General features: G+C 42.0%; 1 protein-coding gene across 1 annotated transcript in view; it reads left to right on the top strand.

Moving 5' to 3' along the window:
* Positions 1-21,518, top strand: part of LOC140471173 (transmembrane protein 106C-like) — a 60,859-nt gene that overhangs the window by 2,432 nt on the left and 36,909 nt on the right. The window contains exon 2 of the mRNA XM_072567059.1: positions 16,909-16,972. Coding sequence (XP_072423160.1) covers positions 16,909-16,972 — 64 coding nt within the window. The remainder of the gene's footprint in view (positions 1-16,908; positions 16,973-21,518) is intronic.

The following is a 21,518-nucleotide window of genomic DNA, read 5'->3' as shown; positions in this document are numbered from 1 at the left end:
TAGTTACAACAATCAACCACTCTTTGCTGGCCAACTTGCAACTTATGCAAAGCCCCATGGGCCCCAGCTCATCTGCAGCTAGACTTTTTTTTTCCCCCACTGCTTCAACCAACATGTTGTAGAATACATATGCAGTTTGTGACTTGATTTTACTCCCTGTATAATACCAAATCAATCCTTCAATGAGAAGGAATCCACTAGAATTAGAGACACTGGTACAGAACTAAACTAGAGGTCCAACTTCAACTGGAAGTTGTAGTTCGCAGTCAAAAGTGTTTTTTGGTCTAATATCCTCTTTGTAAGGGGAGCTGTAATTCCTCTTTCAAACACAATGTAAAATATTTCCACTTGTTTGAAAGGTGGCCTGAGAAAGTTAGGTGAAAATTAAATGGGAGCAGGGGTTTAAGTGAGCAAAAGGTAGGTCTTGCCAAAATGGGTTGGGTGATTAAAAATGCGGAGATGTTGAAATTGGCTTTATTTGATGGAATAAAGCACAGGTTTAATTGCTCCAAGTTAACTTTATTAATCTGATCAATGCTTCAGGGAGTTCATGAGTTGGGGTTCTCAAGTGTCAATCACTTTAAGGTCTGTGGAAAGTACAGAAGGCAAGTAAGTTGAGCTTTGAATGCCCCCTTGCATGTTTTGATTTTTTTTTCTGTCTCTGGAAACCACTTTTTCTAGGTAAATGTCTAGAGTTCATTTGTCAGTAGTCATATTTGCTGATACCATACTGAAATGCATTGTTTCTTGGAACATTATGACCAGTGAATTGACACTGACCCAGACATTCCATTTAGTGCAAGTACTTTGGTCTGGTCAGGTTCAATGTTGTCCTGATTGAACAGCAGGTGCTACCAACTGTCCACTTCAACAGAAAGGTAATTCTAGAACAGGAAAGAGAATTGTCGTGGCTTCAGGTTAATGCATTTAAAAAATCCCTTCAATTCTCTCTTTCCCCATCTGCCCCCCACTTCCTCAGCCAATTTGGGCTTAAGCAGGGCTTGGATTGGAGCACCAGGCAGTTAGGGCTGGTCACTTATTGCCAGCATAAACTGTCAATGGCCATGTTCCCTGTCAATCACCAGAGTACTCATGCCAATTCTGTTGCATCTCCTGCAGTCACATCTTTCAGCACTCCTCTTGTGTTTCTAATAATCAATCCATTTAGTCCACGGAGCAATTGCAGCAATGCCATTTCCAGATGAATGTGGAAATTGTCCCAACTCTGAGGTGTGTTGACAATTGAGCCCCACTGTTCTACACGTTGTTAAATGTGTAATTACCCAACTAAAGCACCAAGATGACCAGTTGACTGACTGCTATTCAGGACAAATTCTTACCTTCTTTAACCTAACAGGAAAATACCCCACCCAAGTCAATTTGTTCTTTTAACAACTAGCAAAAAAAATCACTAACCTGAGCTGTGCAATGCCCATCAGCCATGATTAAATGGCAGAGTGGACTCGATAGGCCAAATGGTTAAGGATCTAGACTTTTCTAAGGAGTGGGGTGAGGAACTTTTCTGTTCACTGACTACATTCTGTCATAATTGCTAAAACTCAATCTTCAGTTCGATAGTTGTGGGTAGATCTAGGTGTTGGGTGAAAGGCAAGGTAAATTGCCATGGTCCTTTTTAGGACCATAGGGCAGTGCTCTCATTAGAACTGCCTGATGAGTTTTAACCTGAGGGTCATCACCCTTCAGGTGAGGGGCAAAGTTGAGAAGGTGAAACTTTCTTGGAGCCCTCAGGTGATATGGCAAATGAGCCTATGCAGAGTGGCACAAACTGCATTGCAAGACATCTGAGTCAATAATTTCACTCTTGTTGGATGAGTAGCATCCTCAAGTAACTGAAGAGTGCATGGAATTGGAGCGTGGCTTGTGATGTGCTTTGCAACTGGTTGCATGATGAGACTCTTTGCAGTGGGGTTACTGGGTGAGTAGGTGATGGGATCAAATGAGTGTTCCCAGGGCTTAGTGCTGAGCCTCCTCACTTCAGTAATTGTTCTCATGAATTGAGAGCTGTGTGGTCTAGTTATCCAATAAGATGGAGAGCAGTAACAAGGGCAGGAGGATATAGAGGGGGGCTGATTGTCATTTTGGATTTCTTATTTTTGCCTATGCCTAGTTGCCCTTCAATTGAAGGGCAATTCTGTCATTTCAGAGCAGTTAGTCATACACTACTATTGGTCTGGAATTGTATGTAGGCAAGACCCAAGTAAAGATGACTGCTTTTCCTCACTAAAGAATGTTAGTGAACCAAGTGGATTTTTAAATATTCACTGAATTGAATTTCTGTTTTGCCAGTGGTCATGTTTCCTGAGCACTAGCCTGGGTCTTGGGACTCCAGGTCAGTGATTAGTACCACCACCTTGCCATGTAAAACTGACAAATGGAAACCCCATGCAGAGAAGTTTTGAGAACCAGAACTCTTGCAGCACAGAAGGAGGTCCTTTATTCCACTGTCCCTGCTGGTTGTCAGGAGAATCATTCACCTAGTGCCCCTTCTCTCTGTAACCCTGTGTTCTTTTTTTCAGATAATCCAATTCCCTTAACCTTTTTTGAGCCTGCCTCCACCTTGCACTGTGTATTTCAGACCCTAACTCATGTAGTTTCTCCTCATGATGTCAGCCTTTTTAAAAAGCCGATCACTTTGAATTTATGCCCTCTGGTATTTGATCCTGTCAGTGGGAACAATTTTTCTCTCAACTCTTCAGGCCACCCGTGATTTTGAACACCAAATTCCCTTTCAGCCTGTCCTTCAAGGAGAACAGTCCAGCCTCTTCAATCTGTAACTGAAGTTCCTCACCCTAAACCATTCTCTTGAGTCTTTTCTGCACCTGTTCTAATGCCTTTTTTATTCTTTGTGTGGAGCCTAAAATCTAAACACCACTTGGGTTGGGGTCAAATCCACACTCTGTACAGTCAATTCTGCTATAACATGTAGTTCTGTTCTTGTGCAATCCCATGTTAGTAGAAAATCATATAAAAGCAGCACTTATTAAACTAATTGGGCTGTAATTGTATTATAACTGATGCATACTTTAAAACTTTGTGCTTTCAAAAGTGTCCCCAATTCAAATGATAGTGAATTTTGTTAATGAAATGCACATTATAGCAGAATGTACAAGTATTTCATCGCTTCCTTGCTCTTGCATTCCATGTCCCTGTTGATAAAACTCAGGATGCTGATGCTTTAATCCTGCTGTCAAACTATCCTGCTTTATTCTCTTTCAATCACACCTACACCAGGTTTTCCTGCTTCTGCATCCTGTTTAGAATGACATGCTTCATTTTATACTGTTTCGCGGTATTTCCCTGACAAATGCTCACTTGTCCTCTTGAAGTTTTGCACTATCCTCCTTGCCTTTTGGAGTACTTACCTAAAGAATAATTTGGTTTATTTCCCTTATTAGCTGCAATACACATCTCCTAAATTCTGTTTGCTTCTCTTGCTTTTACAACATTTTTTTCCCCTCTTGAAGTGTCTAAATTCAGCCTGATTCTTAGCTGTATTGTCCAGCTGACATCTGTCAAATTGTTTTTCTGCTTCATCTTCACCTCCAGCATTTCCATTATTAAGGGAGCTTTGTTTGTCCTTCCATCCCCTTTTTGTTTTTTTTTGAATATGCATTGACTGTGCCATGAATTCTTGCTAAAGGTTCCATTCTAGTCCTGCCTGTCATCCTCTGATTGTATTCAGGACAGATCCATCCTTGCCCATTTTGAAGCTTTTTCTTCACTCCTTGTTATTGTGGATTGCTTCTTGTCCTATTCTACTGCATCCAAGTCTTTTTTTTGAGGCAACAGTCACAGTTCCCATTCTCGAACCAATCCAACAGTATTGCCTTTCTTTATGGACTGGAAACTCCCACTGTAGAAAATTTCTCTGAACACACTTTAGGAGTTCTTCTCACGGGCCTCCACTGTTATCCCAGTATATGCTTGATAATTAGTGAGGGGAGTGGGTTGGAGACACACAAATGCAATTGAGGATTCACAGGTCAGCTGTGTGGTAGAGAAGATTCAACTCAGCTGAATGGCCTGCTTCTCCTTCACTGTGTATGGTCTGATGTAAGTAATGAGCGCTGTATCGCAACCCCAGCTGCTGTACTGTTGGTAAATGAGTTTTTAAAAATACCTGGCCACATGTAAGCAGACCTGCAATGTAATGTGGCTTACCATTTGTTCCTTGTTGATCCTTTTCCCTTCTCCCTCACCAGCCATCAGTGAGGGTGTGTAGCCTGGAAGTTAATATAAAAACTACTAAAATAGTTGCAAGTGGTGTGAACAGGATGCAGGTTACACCATCTAGGAAGATGAATGTGATGTGCTCATCAAAGTGGTTGTGTATTTCGTTCAGCAGCTTGTAGGCAAAATTTAGGTATTTATCCATGTCTTTGACCAAAAGACTTGCAAGGAAGTGCAATGGAATTGGGTTGCTTGGAACCTTTATCATTTGTGCAGTGAAAGGGTTGAAGATCCATTCTATTAGTGTTGCAGTAACTTCAAGATACAGATGTGATCAGTTGGGGGGCAAAGGTAGAAAAGGGAATGTCTGATTAGCCATGATCCTATCGACTGGCAGGGCAGACTCGATGGCTTACTCCTGTTCTTATTTCTTATGGTTGTTTACTCATAGTGCTGGAAACAAGTTTGCCCAGATACCCAATCTACTGGTTAGCTGTCCAAGTTAAAATATAACTGGAGCAAGTGATTCTGGTATTTAGTGTTTTCAAAATGGGGGGAGGTGGATATCTGTAACTAGTGAACATAGTTACAGAATAGCGGGGCCCCCTCACTTAAAGATGTAAAGAAGTTTCTCCCAGAAGGTAGTGAATTATCTGAAATCTTCTACCCTGTGAAGGTTAGGCCTCACAGCATTTAGAGTAGATAGAAATGAGGAATTGAGGGCTATGAGGAGCTGTTGCAAGAGTTGAGGACTGGGGCAGATCAGTCATAATAACGTCAGTAGATTTTGAAGGGCTTATCGTCCCTCCCCTCATTCAAAGCAAAATACTCAGACACAGTATAGCTTTACCTCCTTCATTTTTCTTCTGGGCCCTGGAGGGAGAGAATGATCGCCCATGTGCACATGTTAAAGTACAGATTTGAGACGGCCCAGGGAATCCCTTGTGGACTCAAACCTGTAAGCCTCTGTTGGTTTGTCCCAGAGATCGTACTCTTTTTAGTAGTCGGGAATAAAAGTCTCTTACAGTTTTTAGTTTAATTTTAGTCATCCCTTTTATTTACCAATAGCATCACCTCTTACAAATAACACTGATACCTAATAAACCAGGCTGTTAGATTAGATTCTGGATTAGTGGTGCTGGAAGAGCACAGCAGTTCAGGCAGCATCCGAGGAGCAGTAAAATTGACGTTTCGAACAAAAGCCCTTCATCAGGAAGCCCTTCCTGATGAAGGGCTTTTGCCCGAAACGTCGATTTTACTGCTTCTCGGATGCTGCCCGAACTGCTGTGCTCTTCCAGCACCACTAATCCAGAATCTGGTTTCCAGCATCTGCAGTCATTGTTTTTACCTATTAGATTCCCTACAGTGTGGAAACAGGCCCTTTTGGCCCAACCAGTCCACACCGACCCTCCGAAGAGTAACCCGCCCAGCCCCATTTCCACTCTGACTAATGCATCTAACACTCTGGGCAACTTAGCATGGCCAATTCACCTGACCTGCACATCTTTGGACTGTGGGAGGAAACCGGAGCACCCGGAGGAAACCCACGCAGCCACGGGGAGAATGTGCAAACTCCACACAGATGGTTGTCCGAGGCTAGAATCAAACCTGGGACGCTGGTGCTGTGAGGCAACAGTGCTAATCACTGTGCCACTGTGCTGCTCCTAGGCTAACTAGGTTCCAAAAAAATCTAGGAGAGTAGGGTACCAGCTCTTCAAGACCCTTGCAGGCTACATGCCCCTTCTGTCACAAACGGGCTTCCTTTATACAGAGTTTACAAAAACACTGCATGTTCTTCATTAAACAAACAACATTGGGAAGGCAATAAGTTGTAAGGAAGAGAAGTTATTTGACAGGTCTTTGTGCGCTTAACTGATCACTCCTACAGGCCCTTAGCTATCCATCAGGTGGGAGAAGCAAACTCAGCCAAGTCTGGTGTCTGTTGGTGAGAAGTTCCTATCATGAAGTATTAGTCTGAACTAACTGGGAGGTCATAAGGTAACCTTTCAGAGCTTGCGTATTCAGATATCATTGTTTTACAAAATGACTTCTTAGCGAGGAGAGCAGACTTTGACCATAAAATAGCTTTCTGACAGATTGTCAGAATCTCTTCAGTGTTAGGTTTAGAAGAATTTTTAAGCTAGGAGCAGGCTCCCTTTTTATCTTAAGAACAGTGATTCTGTACCGGAGGCTGAAACATTACCATAGGGGGTTGTATTTTAAATGATTCATCAGTCTCAAATTAAACATGCTTTCTTTTCAGGGTTGTCAGATTCTTAAGACATATGATCTGACTAGTTAGAATTCACAATGGGGCAGTAAGAACAGCAATTAAGTTAAAGTTTCATCAATATTACCTTTTACAGAGTTTGCATATCATCAGCGATGGCTACTCCAAATCAAATCCCCAAAATGCAATTAAATTCAATCCATAGCAAGTAAGAATAAAGAGCTAATTTTCTACTGGATTTGGCTGTCTCAACGCTAAAATGCTCGTTCTTGCTCTCGCCAGATGTTTTATCTTCTGCATAACCTGGGTTTCCTTTTTCTTTGGTGTGGCCTGACTCCTCCCTGCCTGTCAGCTTATTTTCTACTCTGCAGCAAATGTGTTCTATAATTCAGTGTTACATTTTTAGACTGTTTTTAAGGACAAGTTTTAAGGTTCTAGACTTTCTCACACAGACATGAGTTCTCATCTTCTCTGGAAGAGCAATTTCTCAATGAACTATATAGTCACTTTACAGGGAGGAGCATCCAGCTAAGGCAGTATACTTTTGATTGTAACAGTCACCCAATCAATATGTATCAATAGCTATCCCTTTACTGTGAGACAATGAATGTACTTAATCTTTGTTAACTGGATTCATACAATGGATACTTCCCCTTGTTAGCTGACCTTGCGTACTGAATGCTTCCAATATTGTTTAAATGGCTCTACATAATGACTGCTTTTTCCACCTTGTTGATCCATTACCCTTGCCTTCAGCACCCCATTGTTAACGAAGTTCTTATCTGATTGGAGTCCTGCTCTGCTGAACCTTTTTCACAAAACTCAGAACTTGACTCTCCATACCTGCTTATACCCTATACATGTTCTCTGGCTGACTTGGCTTATTGCTCGTTTTGTTTTTTGAGGTCAGGTTTTTAAATAAAAATTAATAATGTTAACATCTAACTGAAATGTGCTCATACAGCCTTGGCAAGAGAACTCTTGTGATCTGATCGTGCATCACTTCCTGTGGTAAATTCTTATTTGCATATTACAGTAATTGTACTGCTACTGTGAAATTCAGAATACAAGAGTATAAATGCACAAAATAAGTTTCTTAAAAATGCAACTCGTCCTTGTGTGGCATCTCTTGATTTTTAGAAATTTTCCAAACCACTTCGCCAGAAACATAAAATGGTATGTCAAGCCATAGGATTGAACAGAGATGACTAACATAGCTTTGTGTAGGGTCTGTTTCCAGCAACAGCATTTCTGCAAGCAGCCATTTATCGTATCTACTTTTAAACTGTTGAGACTGCTTGGGCGTCTATGCTTTTTTTCAGTAAGTAATTAACCTTTTAACTAAGCTTTTAACACTTTAAACATAGCCCCTCCTCTACTTGGAGGGGCCATAAATGGGCCTTGTATTGGCAAATGACCCTATTCAGGTAACTGACCTTTTACAGCAGGAAAACAGTTTAGAAGCAGTCAAAGCTATCTTAAAAGCTAAGTAATTGAGTAAGGGTAATTTAGGACTTGGCAAGATGGTACTAAATTGGGAGAGGCAAATTTGTTTGTATCAGGTAGGAGAGTTGATTGGAAGGAGCTGTTATTGGGCAAGTCTACATTTAATGAGAGCCTATGGTAAGTTTTAAATGCCTACTGATCAGAGTTAGGAGGGGAGGAGGAAGGACAAGGATAGCAAGGTATGGCACCCTTAGATACTGAGGGAGGTTGTAGATTTTTTTAAGTAAATGAAAGCACATGTAAAGTTTAGGAACTAAAATTAACTAGGGCCCATGAGGTGGCACAGTGGTTAGCACTGCTGCCTCTCAGCACCAGAGACCCGGGTTCAATTCCCGCCTCAGGCGACTGTGTGGAGTTTGCACATTCTCCCCGTGTCTACGTGGGTTTCCTCCGGGTGCTCCGGTTTTCTCCCACACTCCAAAGATGTGCAGGTCAGGTGAATTGGCCATACTAAAATTGCCTGTAGTGTTAGGTAAGGGGTAGATGTAGGGGTATGGGTGGGTTGCGCTTCGGCGGGCCTGTTTCCACACTGTAAGTAATCTAATCTGAAGTAGAAAGAAATTTTCACAGGAAATTAAAGCAAGGAGGATAAAGGAGAATTCCAGGGTATTTCATGTGTCTTCAAAACAAGAGGATAACTAGGGAGAAGGTAGGACTAATCAAGGATAAAAGAGGGAATTTATGCCTGGAGGCAGGGGATGTGGTTGAGATTCTAAATGACACTTTGCCTCCCTTCACTCAGGAGAAGGGTAGTGAGATTAGCATGCCCCACCCTAATATGTTAGGGCATTTTGAGGAAGTGGCTTTTCTACTCTGAAAGAGCATTTAAGATTGAGAAGCCCCCACTGCCTGATGGTATCTACCCAGGTTATTGAGAGCAGCAAGAGGAGATTGCTGGGGTCTTGATCAAAATCCTTGTTAACTACTGAAGAGGTCCCAGAGGACTAGAGAGTTGCTAATGTTCTTTTCAAGAAGGGAAATAGGGATAATCCAGGAAATTATGTAGAGCAGTGAGTCTTGTCAGTGCTTTTGGAGAGAATTCTTGGATAGTATTTGTGCTTTTAAAAGCACTGCCTAATGAGGGACAGTCAGCATTACTTTGTGCAGGGCAGGTCATGTCTTTCTAACTTTTTTAAGGTGACTTGAGGGTAGAGCAGTGGATGTTCTCTACGTGGATTTTAGTAAGGCCGTCAACAAAGTCCCTCATGGGAGGCTAATCCAGAAGATTCAGATGCATGGGATCTGTGGTGACTTCGATTCGGAATTAGCTTGCCCATAAAAGGCAAAGGGTAGTGGTGGAAGTGCTTTTGTGGCTTGAGGTCCATGACTTTGTATTTCCCAGGGCTGCATACTGGGAGCTCTCTTTTGAGATATAGCAACGACTTTGAAATTGTAGATGGGTGGGTTAATAATAAATTTTCAGACTACAAAGATTGGAGTTGTGGATAGTATAGACAATTGTCAAAGGACACAGCAAGATAGAGATCAGTTGCGGATATGGGTGGAGAAATGGCAGGTGGCATTTAATCTGGGTAAGTGTGAGGTGCTGCACTTTGGGAGGAATGTTCAGGAAAAGTGCATGGTTAATGGCAGGACCCCGAACAGCACTGGACAGGGGGATCTTGGGGTTCAAGTCCATAGCTCACTGCAAATGGCCACTGGTAGAGAGGGTGGTAAAGGAGGCATATGACATGCTTGTCTTTTTTGGTCAGAGACTGAATACAAGAGTCGAGATGTCATGTTGCAGCTTTATAAAACTTTGGTTAGGCTAACTTAAGTATAGTGTTCAGTTCTGGTTGCCACATTACAGGAAGGATGTGGAGGCTTTGGAGAGGGTGCAGAAGAGGCTTACCAGGATGCTGCCTGAATTAGAGGGTATGAGCTCTAAGGAGAGGCTGGAAAAACTCTGGTTGTTTTCTTTGGAGAGTAGAAGCTGAGGGGAGACTTTAAGTGTATAAAACTGAGATGCATAGTGTGGATGATCAGAATCTTGCCCAACTTGAGTTGAAATGCCTAATACTAGAGGCCATACATTTTAATGGGGGAGGGGGTGTGGTGGCAGATTGGAACATATTGCTAGGGGTAGTGATGGAGGCAGATATGATGGGGTTCAGTACAACATCATGGGTTGAAGGACCCATTCCTGTGTTGTACTGTTCTATGTTCACTTGATTTGGCAGAAAAGGGATACTAATCTCCTGATCAACTGAGGGAGCCACTTCACCTGGGAGCTGTTGTTTTGGGGTATCCCACCTGGAACTTCCCCTCATCTGGTTGTAATATGACTAATCTGGCATTTACTGTCATTGTATTTGCAGGAAAACAGCCAAGACTTGGTGCTTTTCTTTAATGTACCAGCTTAGTCATTTTTAATCACTGTTTCTGACGTCAAGTTAGATCCAATGTTTAGTAGTCAACACCATAGGTCTCATACAGTGCAGCTGGGGAAATATGTGACTGACTACCTTCTGTCTCCCTATCCTCTCCTCTCTTCCTAATTTCTCCAAATGTCAAATGCTTGTTCTTGGTTTCTCTTAACCTCCCCAAGTAAGACTATCTATTTGCTATGGCTTCTAGATTGCTGTTTTTCTCCTCCTTGACCCCTCAGCATCTTGAGCATGTGATGTACTTTCTGCTCACTTCCTTATTTCCTTCCTTCTTCCTTCCCCGCCCCTCATTCTGAATACTGCATTCCCTTTCTTGGCCCTTAAGCAAACTTCAATCGTTGCTTTTAGTCTGTACTGTCTGTATCTCCAAAACCAGCTACAACTGATGCTTCCTGTCTCTGTTGCCTCCTGATATGACTTAGTGCAACTAATCATTGTGACTTTTTCCTGATTATTGTATCTTGATCATTGGAAAAGGATGCTAAGATTCCAGAAGATGGTGCAGGTTCATATACACAAGTTGGGTGCTGCCCTATGACCTATGAAGGAGGAGGCTCGCTGGGGCTCATAAATGGAAACTACATTGCACACAGACCCATGTAGCACATGTGATATACAGTTTTGGGGTGGGGGGGTCAGGAGGGTGAAATGCTGGTAAATGGGAATAGATGTCTCTCCCTCTGTTTTTCCCCCACCCCATGGAGACTCATGGTATCCCAGCATTAACCAGTTATTTACAATGGGTTGCCACAAGGGTCTGTTTGCCAGCCTGGCCTAACTGTTGTCTCCCCTCGCCATTGCCTCAACCTTTTGTGTAGCTACTGCTTTTGGGTCACCCCTTGTTGAATACCTTAATCTGTACAAATTTTCCATCTGCTGGTTCTCCTCTTTCACCTTGGTTTTTTTTGTATCCTTTTTTTTGTGTGAAGGATAGATCTGACTGTATTGACCCTGTATTTTATTTTCAATGTTTTGTACTTTTGTGGATTCCAGCATTCTCCCAATAGTAGGCTGACTGACCTATGTATTCTTGCTTTGTTGTCTTTTTCTTTTGAGTAGTGATATCTTGAATGGGGTGTTCAATATCTGAGCTGATCAGAGGGCTAGCGCAGATTTGTCCAGAGCAAGTAATGTTTAACAAACCTAGATACAAGCATTGAGGGTAATTGGCAACTTACCCATAATGGAGCCATAATGAATGTTGTCACTGAGTGCTTGAAGCAAAACTTTTAAACGATAAGTGATTAAACGTTCAAGTGGTCCACAAGATGGAGAAAGCTGGGCTGTGCAATGTAGTTTTGGATTGACCAAAGACCCAGTACAGGTCTGATGGGTCAACCAAATAATTAAAAACTCCAAATTCTAATAAGCAAACCAGAAGTTTAATATCCCATTGTCAGGTGTGGCTCAATTGGTAACATCCTAACCACTGGAGTCAGCAGGTCTAAATCCCAAGGTCCAACAGGGCCTGAGTATATTTTATATACATCTCATTCAGGTTTATTTTATACTGCTGTACAGGAAGACAAATTGGCCTATTTGCCTACTTGGTAGAATATTAAAGATCCCACAGCACTCTTTTTGTCCTGGCAATGTTCCTCCAACAAATCACTAGGCTTATCTGGCTGTAATCATACTGCTGTTAAGGGAAGAGTTGTTGGTGCATATAAATCAGCAAATGTATTCCCTACACTCAACTAAAATGTCTTGCTATAGAAAGCACTATGCAAGAGGTTTTCATCTCTGTTCCTGAGCTGCATTGTGTGGCTACTCCTGTTGATCTAGTTTTTTAATCTGTGGAGTAGGTGAGATATTCATTTTATATGCTTCCCTCTTTTTTTTTTTATAGGAGCCTTCAAGCTTTCCAACTTTGCTAATAAAGTTGATAATTTAAAACAAAAACATAGCTTAACAACTTTACTCACTCACTCCTAAAATTGCCTTTTTCAGTAGGCTGATAAGTGGCTGAGTAATAGACTTTGAGAACTTCCTTCTGCACTGGAAGGCAGTCAGGTGGGGGGGGCGCAAGATATCTTATTTTTCAGGACTGGTTTGAAGTAAATGTCTACCACCTTCATAAACTTGTCTCTTTTTTTTTAAATCATTAGTCCCAGTTAACTTGGCCTTGAAGGCATTTTAAGACCATATTAATCGTGCAACTTGTTTTGATAACCCAAGTTTGTGTTGCTGCCTTGATTGCTTTGGCACTTGAAGTATGCAGCATTAAATCTAATTAGTCGGTAACTCCAACATTTAAAGGGAATCCCTATCCAATACTTAAGTTTCTTTTTTGCCAACTTTCCATAACAGCTGTTTTTGAGATGCTACATTTCAGCTCATTACACATACTCCCCAACTTATGCCAGAGTTTGGAATCTTATCCTTCTCCAGTGCATGTATAACATCCTAAACCCCTGAAGTGAAATTGCAGCCATGGTGGGTTCACTACAAAGCAGAACTAAGGAATGGAAAAAGCAACTTTTTAAGTTGGATCCATCGCAACCCAGCTCGAGTCTTATGAGCTGTTTGTTTTCATCTGAAATATTTGCTAAAACACTTAATCTGAGTGATTATAAAGTACAATTGGGTTAACTATATTGATCTAATCCACCTAAGGAAAAATAGATTTAACATCCCTCTTCTCCCTAACCAGGGCATACTGGTTGGAGGGGGCTGAAAAACATTTGGGTATGCAGTAATTGCAAGACAAAGGCAAAGGTCCAGCTAATAGTGGTTTAACCGGTGTCATGAGCAGCTGTTACTTGGTATGTAGGGCTAGTCGGTCTGTTACCTTCAGCCTTTGCCCTTTTAGGCTGAGCTAGTCTGATCACCTGTTTCTGCTGTGCGTCATTGGGAGCACAACAGGAGGGAGGGTGCTGCTGGGGAATTTGCTGCTCTGAATAGGATTTCCTGTCTGTCTGGGTTGCATGGCACCTTTCTAAGATGGGTGCAGGGTGAATGGAGATTGAGGAGGCCAAGGGAGAACCTTGCAGATCACTGATCCTGCTGTGGCATGATAACTATGACGTTTGAATAATCCATTTGGCTGAAAGTGTGCCTTAATACTGAAAAGATTGGGAATCAGAGTGAACTTTTTTTGCATAACTGCAGTACCATGACACAATGGAGTTGTTGACTAGCCATGGGTATTTCTGCCTTGCATGTTGATAGCTAGGTAAAGGTCTGAAGTTACCAGTTCCTCCTTTTATATGTTACACTTTTATGATCTTAAATTCCTTGTACTCCAGGTCCTTCAACTGAAACCACTGCCCACCCACTTACCATTTAAGACTCGTACACTGACAGTGTCCACTGTCAAATTTCTAGTTTCTTGATCACACTTTTGTTGATGCTGCACTCTTATTTTGAGCAGCATTTTTGGTTTTCTCTACTCTGCGTAACTGTTATCAACAAATTAATCAGTCATTAAATGTACCATTTAGTTGTTTGCGACGACTGACTCGAAGGAATTTGACAATCCAAGATTTGGGAAAAATGTATTTGTGGAGTTTTAACTTTTAAAATTCATCAGTACCAGATGATTGATCTACGTGGATTTGATGGCCTTGGACATAGGAAAGGCCATCTAAAGATGAAAGATAATTAAAAACCAGCAGATTGTACAGTGACTGCTTGTTATTTCAAGCAGAAGCCTTGCTGAGGGTCATTGAGAGTTCTTGCTGTGTGGTCTGTCTTTTTTTTTCTGCACTACATTTGACCACTAAGATGGTCTGTCTTCTGGCACATTCTATCTATCGCTCTCACCTTTTTGTTCCATGCTAGATACGATAATGGAGAAATTGTTGCAGGGTGGAGAATTAATGAAAGCATACTTAATCATTTCACCTGCTAACAAACCTTTTTTTTTCCTGAAGTTTTCCCCCATGCGTTGAGGTGTAGGATGGCATCTATTCTGATTTTTGCATCACAATCTGTACCATGCAGGAGGAGGCTATTGGAATGCACACCAGCTCTTCAAAGTGTATCCCACACAGACCCAGGCTCCACCTTACCCCAGTAACCCTGCTTTTACCTTGGTTAATCCGCCTCGCCAGCACATCTTTTTTGGACTGAGGAAACTGAAGTACCTGGCAGAAACCTGTGCAGTCAATGCTGGCATTGAACCCAGGTCCCTAATGTTGCCTCACAGTGCTACTAACCACTGAGCCACTGTGCTGTTATGGGTGGGATGAAAAAGCGAATGAGTTTTGTGCAGCAAATTCTTTTGCATAATACCATAAATAGAAACTAGAGGCCATTCAACCCCTTTAGGATCATGCCTAGTTTGACATTCCTTTTCCACTTTGCATTTTCGCTGTTACCCTTTTGTCCCCTACTGATAAAGTATCAATCTCCACCTTCCTTAAATACATATAAGGACTCTGCAACCCCCATATCTCTCCATTGGCAAGAACTTAAAGATTCAACTATTCCATGAAATTTGAGCCTCATTCCTGATGAAGGGTTTTTGCCCGAAATGTCAGTTATCCTCCTCGGATGCTGCCTGACCTGCTATGCTTTTTCTAGCACCACACTGTGCTCTAATCTCCAGTATCTGCAGTCCTTGCTCTTTCTCCCTGTTCCATGAAATTCCTCTTCCTCTTTAGTCTTAAACTGATTCCCCATAATTCTGAGACTTTCCCATCAGGTCAAATGTTATCCTTTCTGTATTTACCCTGTCCAGTTTCTTTCAGGTTGGTATGTTTGAGATCACCACCACCTCCTCCTTCAAAACTCCAGTGTGTAGAGTCCCAACCTATTTAACCTTTGCCGTTAGACAATTCCTCCATAGCAGGAATCATCCCAGTGAACCTTTTCAACTGCCTCCAATGAAACAAAGGGATGAGAATTGTTCATACTCAAGATGTGGCCTCACCAGCACCTTCTACAGTTGCAGTGAGACTTTCCTAAATTTGTACTCCAACCCCTTGAAATAAGGGCCAACATTTCATTAACCTTCTAGATTACCTCCTGCATCTGTGTGCTGGCTTTCTGCAGTTTTTATCCATTTAAATAATTTCAAAATGAACAATTTAACATTGTCCATTTTGCTCATTTTAATCTATCATCATATCTTTGTAAACTGTATCCCATTTGCAACATGCCTCTCCTTCGACTTTTTGTCTGCAATTTGGCTGCTGTACATTCACTTTCTTCCTCAAAGTTACTAATATGCTATGAACAGCTGTGGTCCCAGCACTGATCCCTGTGAAACCCTACTGGTAATGAGTTGTCAACCTGGAAAAAAGCCCCTTTTTATCCCCACTCACTGTTTCCTGCCCACGAGCCAATTCTCTCTCCATGCCAATATACTACCTCCAACACCATGAGCTCTTAGCTATGACTTAATCTTTTGTGAGGTACTTCTCAAATGCCTTGTAGTCCAATGCAACACATCTACTGCCTCCCCTATATCCACTCTAGTTGAGACTTCCTCAAACACTTAAAATTAGTCAGACGCAGTTTCCCTTTTGTGAAGCTATGCTGATTGCTTCCTTGTTTTTTTTTCCTTTTCCAAATGTTCTGCTGTTAATTCATTTAACCTTTTTTAATTGGCCTATACTTACTCACTTTTTGCCTCCCTCCCTTCCTGTTTGGAATAGAGATGTCATGTTAGCAGTTTTCTGATCCTCTAGTACTTCTCCAGAGTACAAAAATTTTAGTGAAACTGCAACCAATGCATTCACCATCTCTAGATCCTTTTGGATGCAAGCCATCAGGGCCAAAGGATTTATCTGCCTTTGTTTTTAGCCTTTTTTTAGTATTGGACAAACTACTCTTGTGACAAGTACTTAATTCTCTCGCAATATTCTTGTAGTAATGTTCAAAGCATCTTCCACTTAAGGACTTAAATTATCTAACTCCTGTGTCACTTCCTTATTCCACATAACCCAAGGTTTTGTTTCTTCCAATCCAGATGAGATCCTGGCCATGAGTCTATAGTTCCCTGTACCATAGTGCTATTTGCTACCACTGACCAAATTTGAGGTGGTTAATCTCTAAAGAGTATGACCATCTGAAAGTGTCCAGGTAACTCCCCTCTTCTTCCCCCCCCCCCCCCCCCCCCCCCCCCCGGATGTGTCATAGTATTTGAAACTCCGATTCTGGTTCAGAATTGGCTGCTTGAACTCCAGCTCAACAGTTGCTACAAATGTGCTTCCTCTCAACCACAGTGGGGTGCACTGACTCCCACAATGCAGCTACAATATTGCCTGGCTCAATTTATCCTGTTAGAAGTGCTTTTTTTGGCTCAATTTTATGTATCAAATCCTTGTGCTGCTCCAAAGTAATACTTTGACTGTGCCTCACTCCAAATGTGATCTCTTTCCTGATCATGCCAAGCTTACTGAGTATACTTGAATCGGTAATGCTTTGTTTTCTTCAACCCAAGGCATCATTCCAGTTATCTTCTGGAAGATTCGTATCAAGTTTCTGCAGTCTGCTCGAGTATCCTCTGCAAACTAAACTATAGATTACCCATCCCTAAAATAAATCTCTTTATGGTTGGTTGATAACCTTTTATTTAGAGTATTAAATTTTTTGAAAACAAATGAACTGTAGGTTATTTCCTTCACCCCCTTTTGTGTTTTGCAGGGCTGGTCAATGAATTGGTGGCCCTGATCCCATACAGTGACCAGAGGCTGCAGCCACAAAGAACGTAAGTCTTGAGAGGATTGATTAACTTTTATAGCTGTCTAGAATTGATCAATCTTGATTCAACACTAAATATTTACTGTGTCTAACAATTGTGTGGGCAGTAGCATGGCTGATATTTCACTGGACTATTAATCCAGAGCTCTAGCTTAATGTTCTGGGGGTGTACTTTGAATCTCACCAGGGCAGATGGTGAAATCTGAGTTTAAATGTCTTTTTTTTTTAAAATACAAACCTAATAGCAACTCTTTTCATGTTAAAGACCAATTTGGTCGTCTTTTTTTTTTGGGCAAAGGACATCTGTTATCCTTGCTCTGACCTGTGACTTCAGACCCAGAGCAATGTGGTTGACCCCTAGCTGCCCTTCAGCCCATTGGGAATGGGCAATAAATGCTGGCCTAGCCAATGGTGCCCATTTCATGTATGAGTGAAAAACTTTGAACAAATGAATTCCAATGTTATAAATTAAACTGTGGATGCTGCTGCACGTAATGTTGTGATGCTTGAATTTAGGGGAGGCAATGGTCTAGTAGCATTATCACTAGACTAATCCAGGAACCAGGTTCAAATTCTGCCATGGCAGTTGGTGGCATTTGAATTTGACCATGAATTTTTTTTTATTTTTGGGAATCAAATGGGTTTTCCAAATGTGTATTCCCTTTTAAGGAAGGAAACTGCTATCCTTACCTGGTCTGGGATACATGTGTCTCCAGACCACCACAACATGGTTGACTCTTAAACCCTCCTCTGGGTAGTTAAGGGGCAATAAGTGCTGCCTGGCCAGCAATGCCCTCATTCTGTGACCTTCTTTTTAAAAGGTTCCCCTTTTTAGTCCTAAAGTGACTAAACTGAAATGGTTAGTATTTTGATTCTCATTTTGCACTCTTAGAAACAACACTAAAGCTTGCAATGGGTGTGAAATGGTATTTCAATGAGAACTTGAGCATTGAATGACTCTTCTCTGCAATATTTGATACATCCCATGACTACCGTTAATGCCATGTCAGGGGTTGCTATGAATAATGATAAAGTGTAAAACTTTATTTTCAACAGCCCCATGATAGAATGATATCCTCAGGTGCTTTTGGAGACAAAAGTACTGACTGAGTGCAAGAGAGGTTGAGACTGAAACTTTGGCTTGGGTGGGGGAGTTGTGGTGGTGTCTGTCAGAGTCAGATGTACAGCATGGAAACAGACCCTTCGGTCCAACCTGTCCATGCTGACCAGATATCCCAACCCAATCTAGTCCCACCTGCCAGCACCTGGTCCATATCCCTCCAAACCCTTTCTATTCATATACCCACCCAAATGCCTCTTAAATGTTGCAATTGTACCAGCCTCCACCACATCCTCTGGCAGCTCATTTCATACACGTACCACCCTCTGTATGAAAAGGTTGCCCCTTGGGTGTCTCATATCTTCCCCTCTCCCTAAACCTATGCCCTCTAGTTCTGGACTTACCCCCCCCCCCCCCCCACCCCACCCCAGGGAAAAGACTGTCTATTTATTCTGTCCATGCCCCTCAAAATTTTGTAAACCTCGATGAGGTCACCCCTCAGCCTCTGACGCTCTAGGGAAAACAGTCCCAGCCTGTTCAGCTCAGATCCTCTAACCTTGGCAACATCCTTGTAAATCTTTTCTGAACCCTTTCAAGTTTCACAACATCTTTCCGATAGGAAGGAGACCAGAATTGCCCACAATATTCCAAGAGTGGCCTAACCAATGTCCTGTACAGTCACAACATGACCTCCCAACTCCTGTACTCCATACTCTGACCAATACAGTAAAGCATACCAAACATCTCCATCACTATCCTATCTACCTGCGACTCCACTTTCAAGGAGCTATGAACCTGCACTCCAAGGTCTTTGTTCAGCAACAGTCTCCAGGACCTTACCATTAAGTGTACAAGTCCTGCTAAGATTTGCTTTCCCAAAATGCAGCACCTCTTATTTATTTAAATTAAACTCCATCTGCCGCTTCTCAGCTCATTGGCCCATCTGGTCCAGATCCTGTTGTAAGCTGAGGTAACCCTCTTCGCTGTCCCCTACACCTCCAATTTTGGTGTCATCTGCAAACTTATTAACTGTGCCTCTTATGCTCACATCCAAATCATTTATGTAAATGACGAAAAGTAGTGGACCCAGCACCGATCCTTGTGGCACTCGACTGGTCACAGTCCTCCAGTCTGAAAAATAACCCTCCCACCACCACTCTTTTTGTTTTCTACCTTTTGAGCCAGTTCTGTATCCAAATGATTAGTTCTCCCTGTATTCCATGAGATCTAACCTTGCTAATCTAGAATTTTTGGGGAAATAACTATTTGGTGTTTGCTGAGGAGCAGCCCTGGTCCTCCTGAGAGGAGTCTTATTCTATCATTGCAACAAAGTTAAACCTTTTTGGATTATAACCTTTTTTAAAAATAAAGTCTTAATGCTAGTTTAAATTGCATCTAAAGCAAATGTAACTACCATTTGAACAGTCTTCTGCCTGTTCTTTTACTACCTATAAAAGATATAGGAACAGAATTAAATCATCCATGTTGTCAAGTCTGTTCCAGTGTTTGCAAAAGACACTATAACCAGGATTTGAGTTGGGTTGGTGAGATTCTGGAACATGTTGAAACCTCCTTAACAAGTATGAAGGTTCATCAATCCCCAGGGCCAGATGAGATGTATCCCAGGCTGCTATGAAGGAGATATTTAGTATTTCTTTCACTACAAGTGAAGTGTCAGATGACTAGAGGGTAACTAATGTGCTTCCTTTCTTCAAGAAGGGCAGCGCAGACAGACTAACTGGTCTGTAATTACCCTAACCACTGACATGCCAGGTATTATTGGAAAGGTTGTAGATTAATTAGTGCTTGGATAGGGATTGAACCAGGATAATTGGTGTGTAGTTGGAGGGTGATTCTCCCTGACTAATTGATTTTATTTTTGAAAAGAAGACTAAATATATTGAAGGGAGTGCAGTTGATATAGTTTACATGAACTTCAGTTAGGTTTTGACAAGGTCCCACATGGAAGACTGGTCCAACAGGTAAGAGCCGACTGAGTCTAGGACAGGTTGCCACGGAGTCCAACATTAGCTTGCAAGTAGGCGATGAGTGGGTTGTTTTTGTGATTTGAACTCTGGTACCAGTAGTGTACCAGCGGAATCAGCGCTGGAACCCTTGGTATTATGTATATTAACAATGTGGATGTGAAAGTAGTATGTCATAAACGTACAGCATGGAACCAGATTCTTCAGTCCAACTCGTCCATGCTGACCAGATGTCCTAAATTAACCTCGTCTCATTTGTCTGCCTTTGGCCCATATCCCCTCAACCCTTCCTATTCACGTACCCATCGAGATGCCTTTTAAGTGTTATTTTTGTACCAGCCTCCACCACTTCCTCTGGCAGCTTGTTCCATGCACTCGCCACCCTATGTGAAAGAGTTGCCCTCAGGGCTGTTTTTTAAATCTTTCCCCTTACCTTAAACCTATCTCTCTTGTTCTGGACTCCCCCACCCCAGGAAACGACCTTGGCTGTTCACCCTTTCCACACCCCTCATAATTTTATAAACTTCTATAAAGTCAGTCCTCAGCCTCTGACACTCCAGGGAAAATAGTCCCAGCCTATTCGGCCTCTCCCTATAGCTCAAACCCTCCAACCCTGGCAAAATCTTTGTAAATTTTTTTCTGAACCCTTTCAAGTTTTATAACATCCTTTCTATTGTAGGGAGACCAGAATTGTACACAATATTCCAAAAGTGGTCTCACCAATGTCCTGTACAGCTGCAACATGACCTCGCAACTCCTGTGCTCACATGCAGTGACCAACAAAGGCAAGCATACAAAATGCCTTCACTATCCTATCCATCTGGAATGCCACCTTCAAGGAACTATGACTCTGCACTCCAAGGTCTTTGTTCAGGCACACTCCCTGGGATCTTACCATTAAGTGTAGAAGTCCTGCTGTGATCGGTCTTTCCAAAATACAACACCTCAATTTACCTAAATTAAATGCCATTTGCCGCCACTCAGTGCATTGACCTATCTGATCAAAATCCTGTTGTACTCTGAGGTAACATTCTTTGCTGTCCACTACACGTCCAATTTTGGTGTCCTCTGCAAATTTACTATACCTCCTATGTTCACATCCAAATCGTTGATATCAATGACAAAAAGCAATGGACCCAGTACCGATCCTTGTGGTACACCACTGGTCACAGGCCTTCAGTCTGAAAACCAACCCTCCACCACCACACTGTCTCCTACCTTCAAACCAGTTCTGTATCCAAATGGCTAGTTCTCCCTGTATTCCCTGTGATCTAACCTTGCTAATTTGTCTACCATAAGGAACCTTGTAAAATTAGTAAGTTTGCAGGTGAGACAAATTGGTGAGGAGGATGGTCTGAGGCTACAGTGATATTGACCAGCTGGTAAATTTGAGCAGAACAATGGCAGATGGAATCTAATCCTGACAAGTTGGCATTTTGGGAGGTCTAATGAAGGATATACACAATGAATGGTAGGTCCCGAGGGAGTGCTGAGGAACAAAGGGACTT

This window comes from Chiloscyllium punctatum, chromosome X (genome assembly GCF_047496795.1).
Source record: "Chiloscyllium punctatum isolate Juve2018m chromosome X, sChiPun1.3, whole genome shotgun sequence".
In the NCBI taxonomy this organism is placed as follows: domain Eukaryota; kingdom Metazoa; phylum Chordata; class Chondrichthyes; order Orectolobiformes; family Hemiscylliidae; genus Chiloscyllium; species Chiloscyllium punctatum.
Note: the sequence above shows the minus strand (reverse complement) of the source record. Positions and strands in the feature narration are given on the sequence as shown.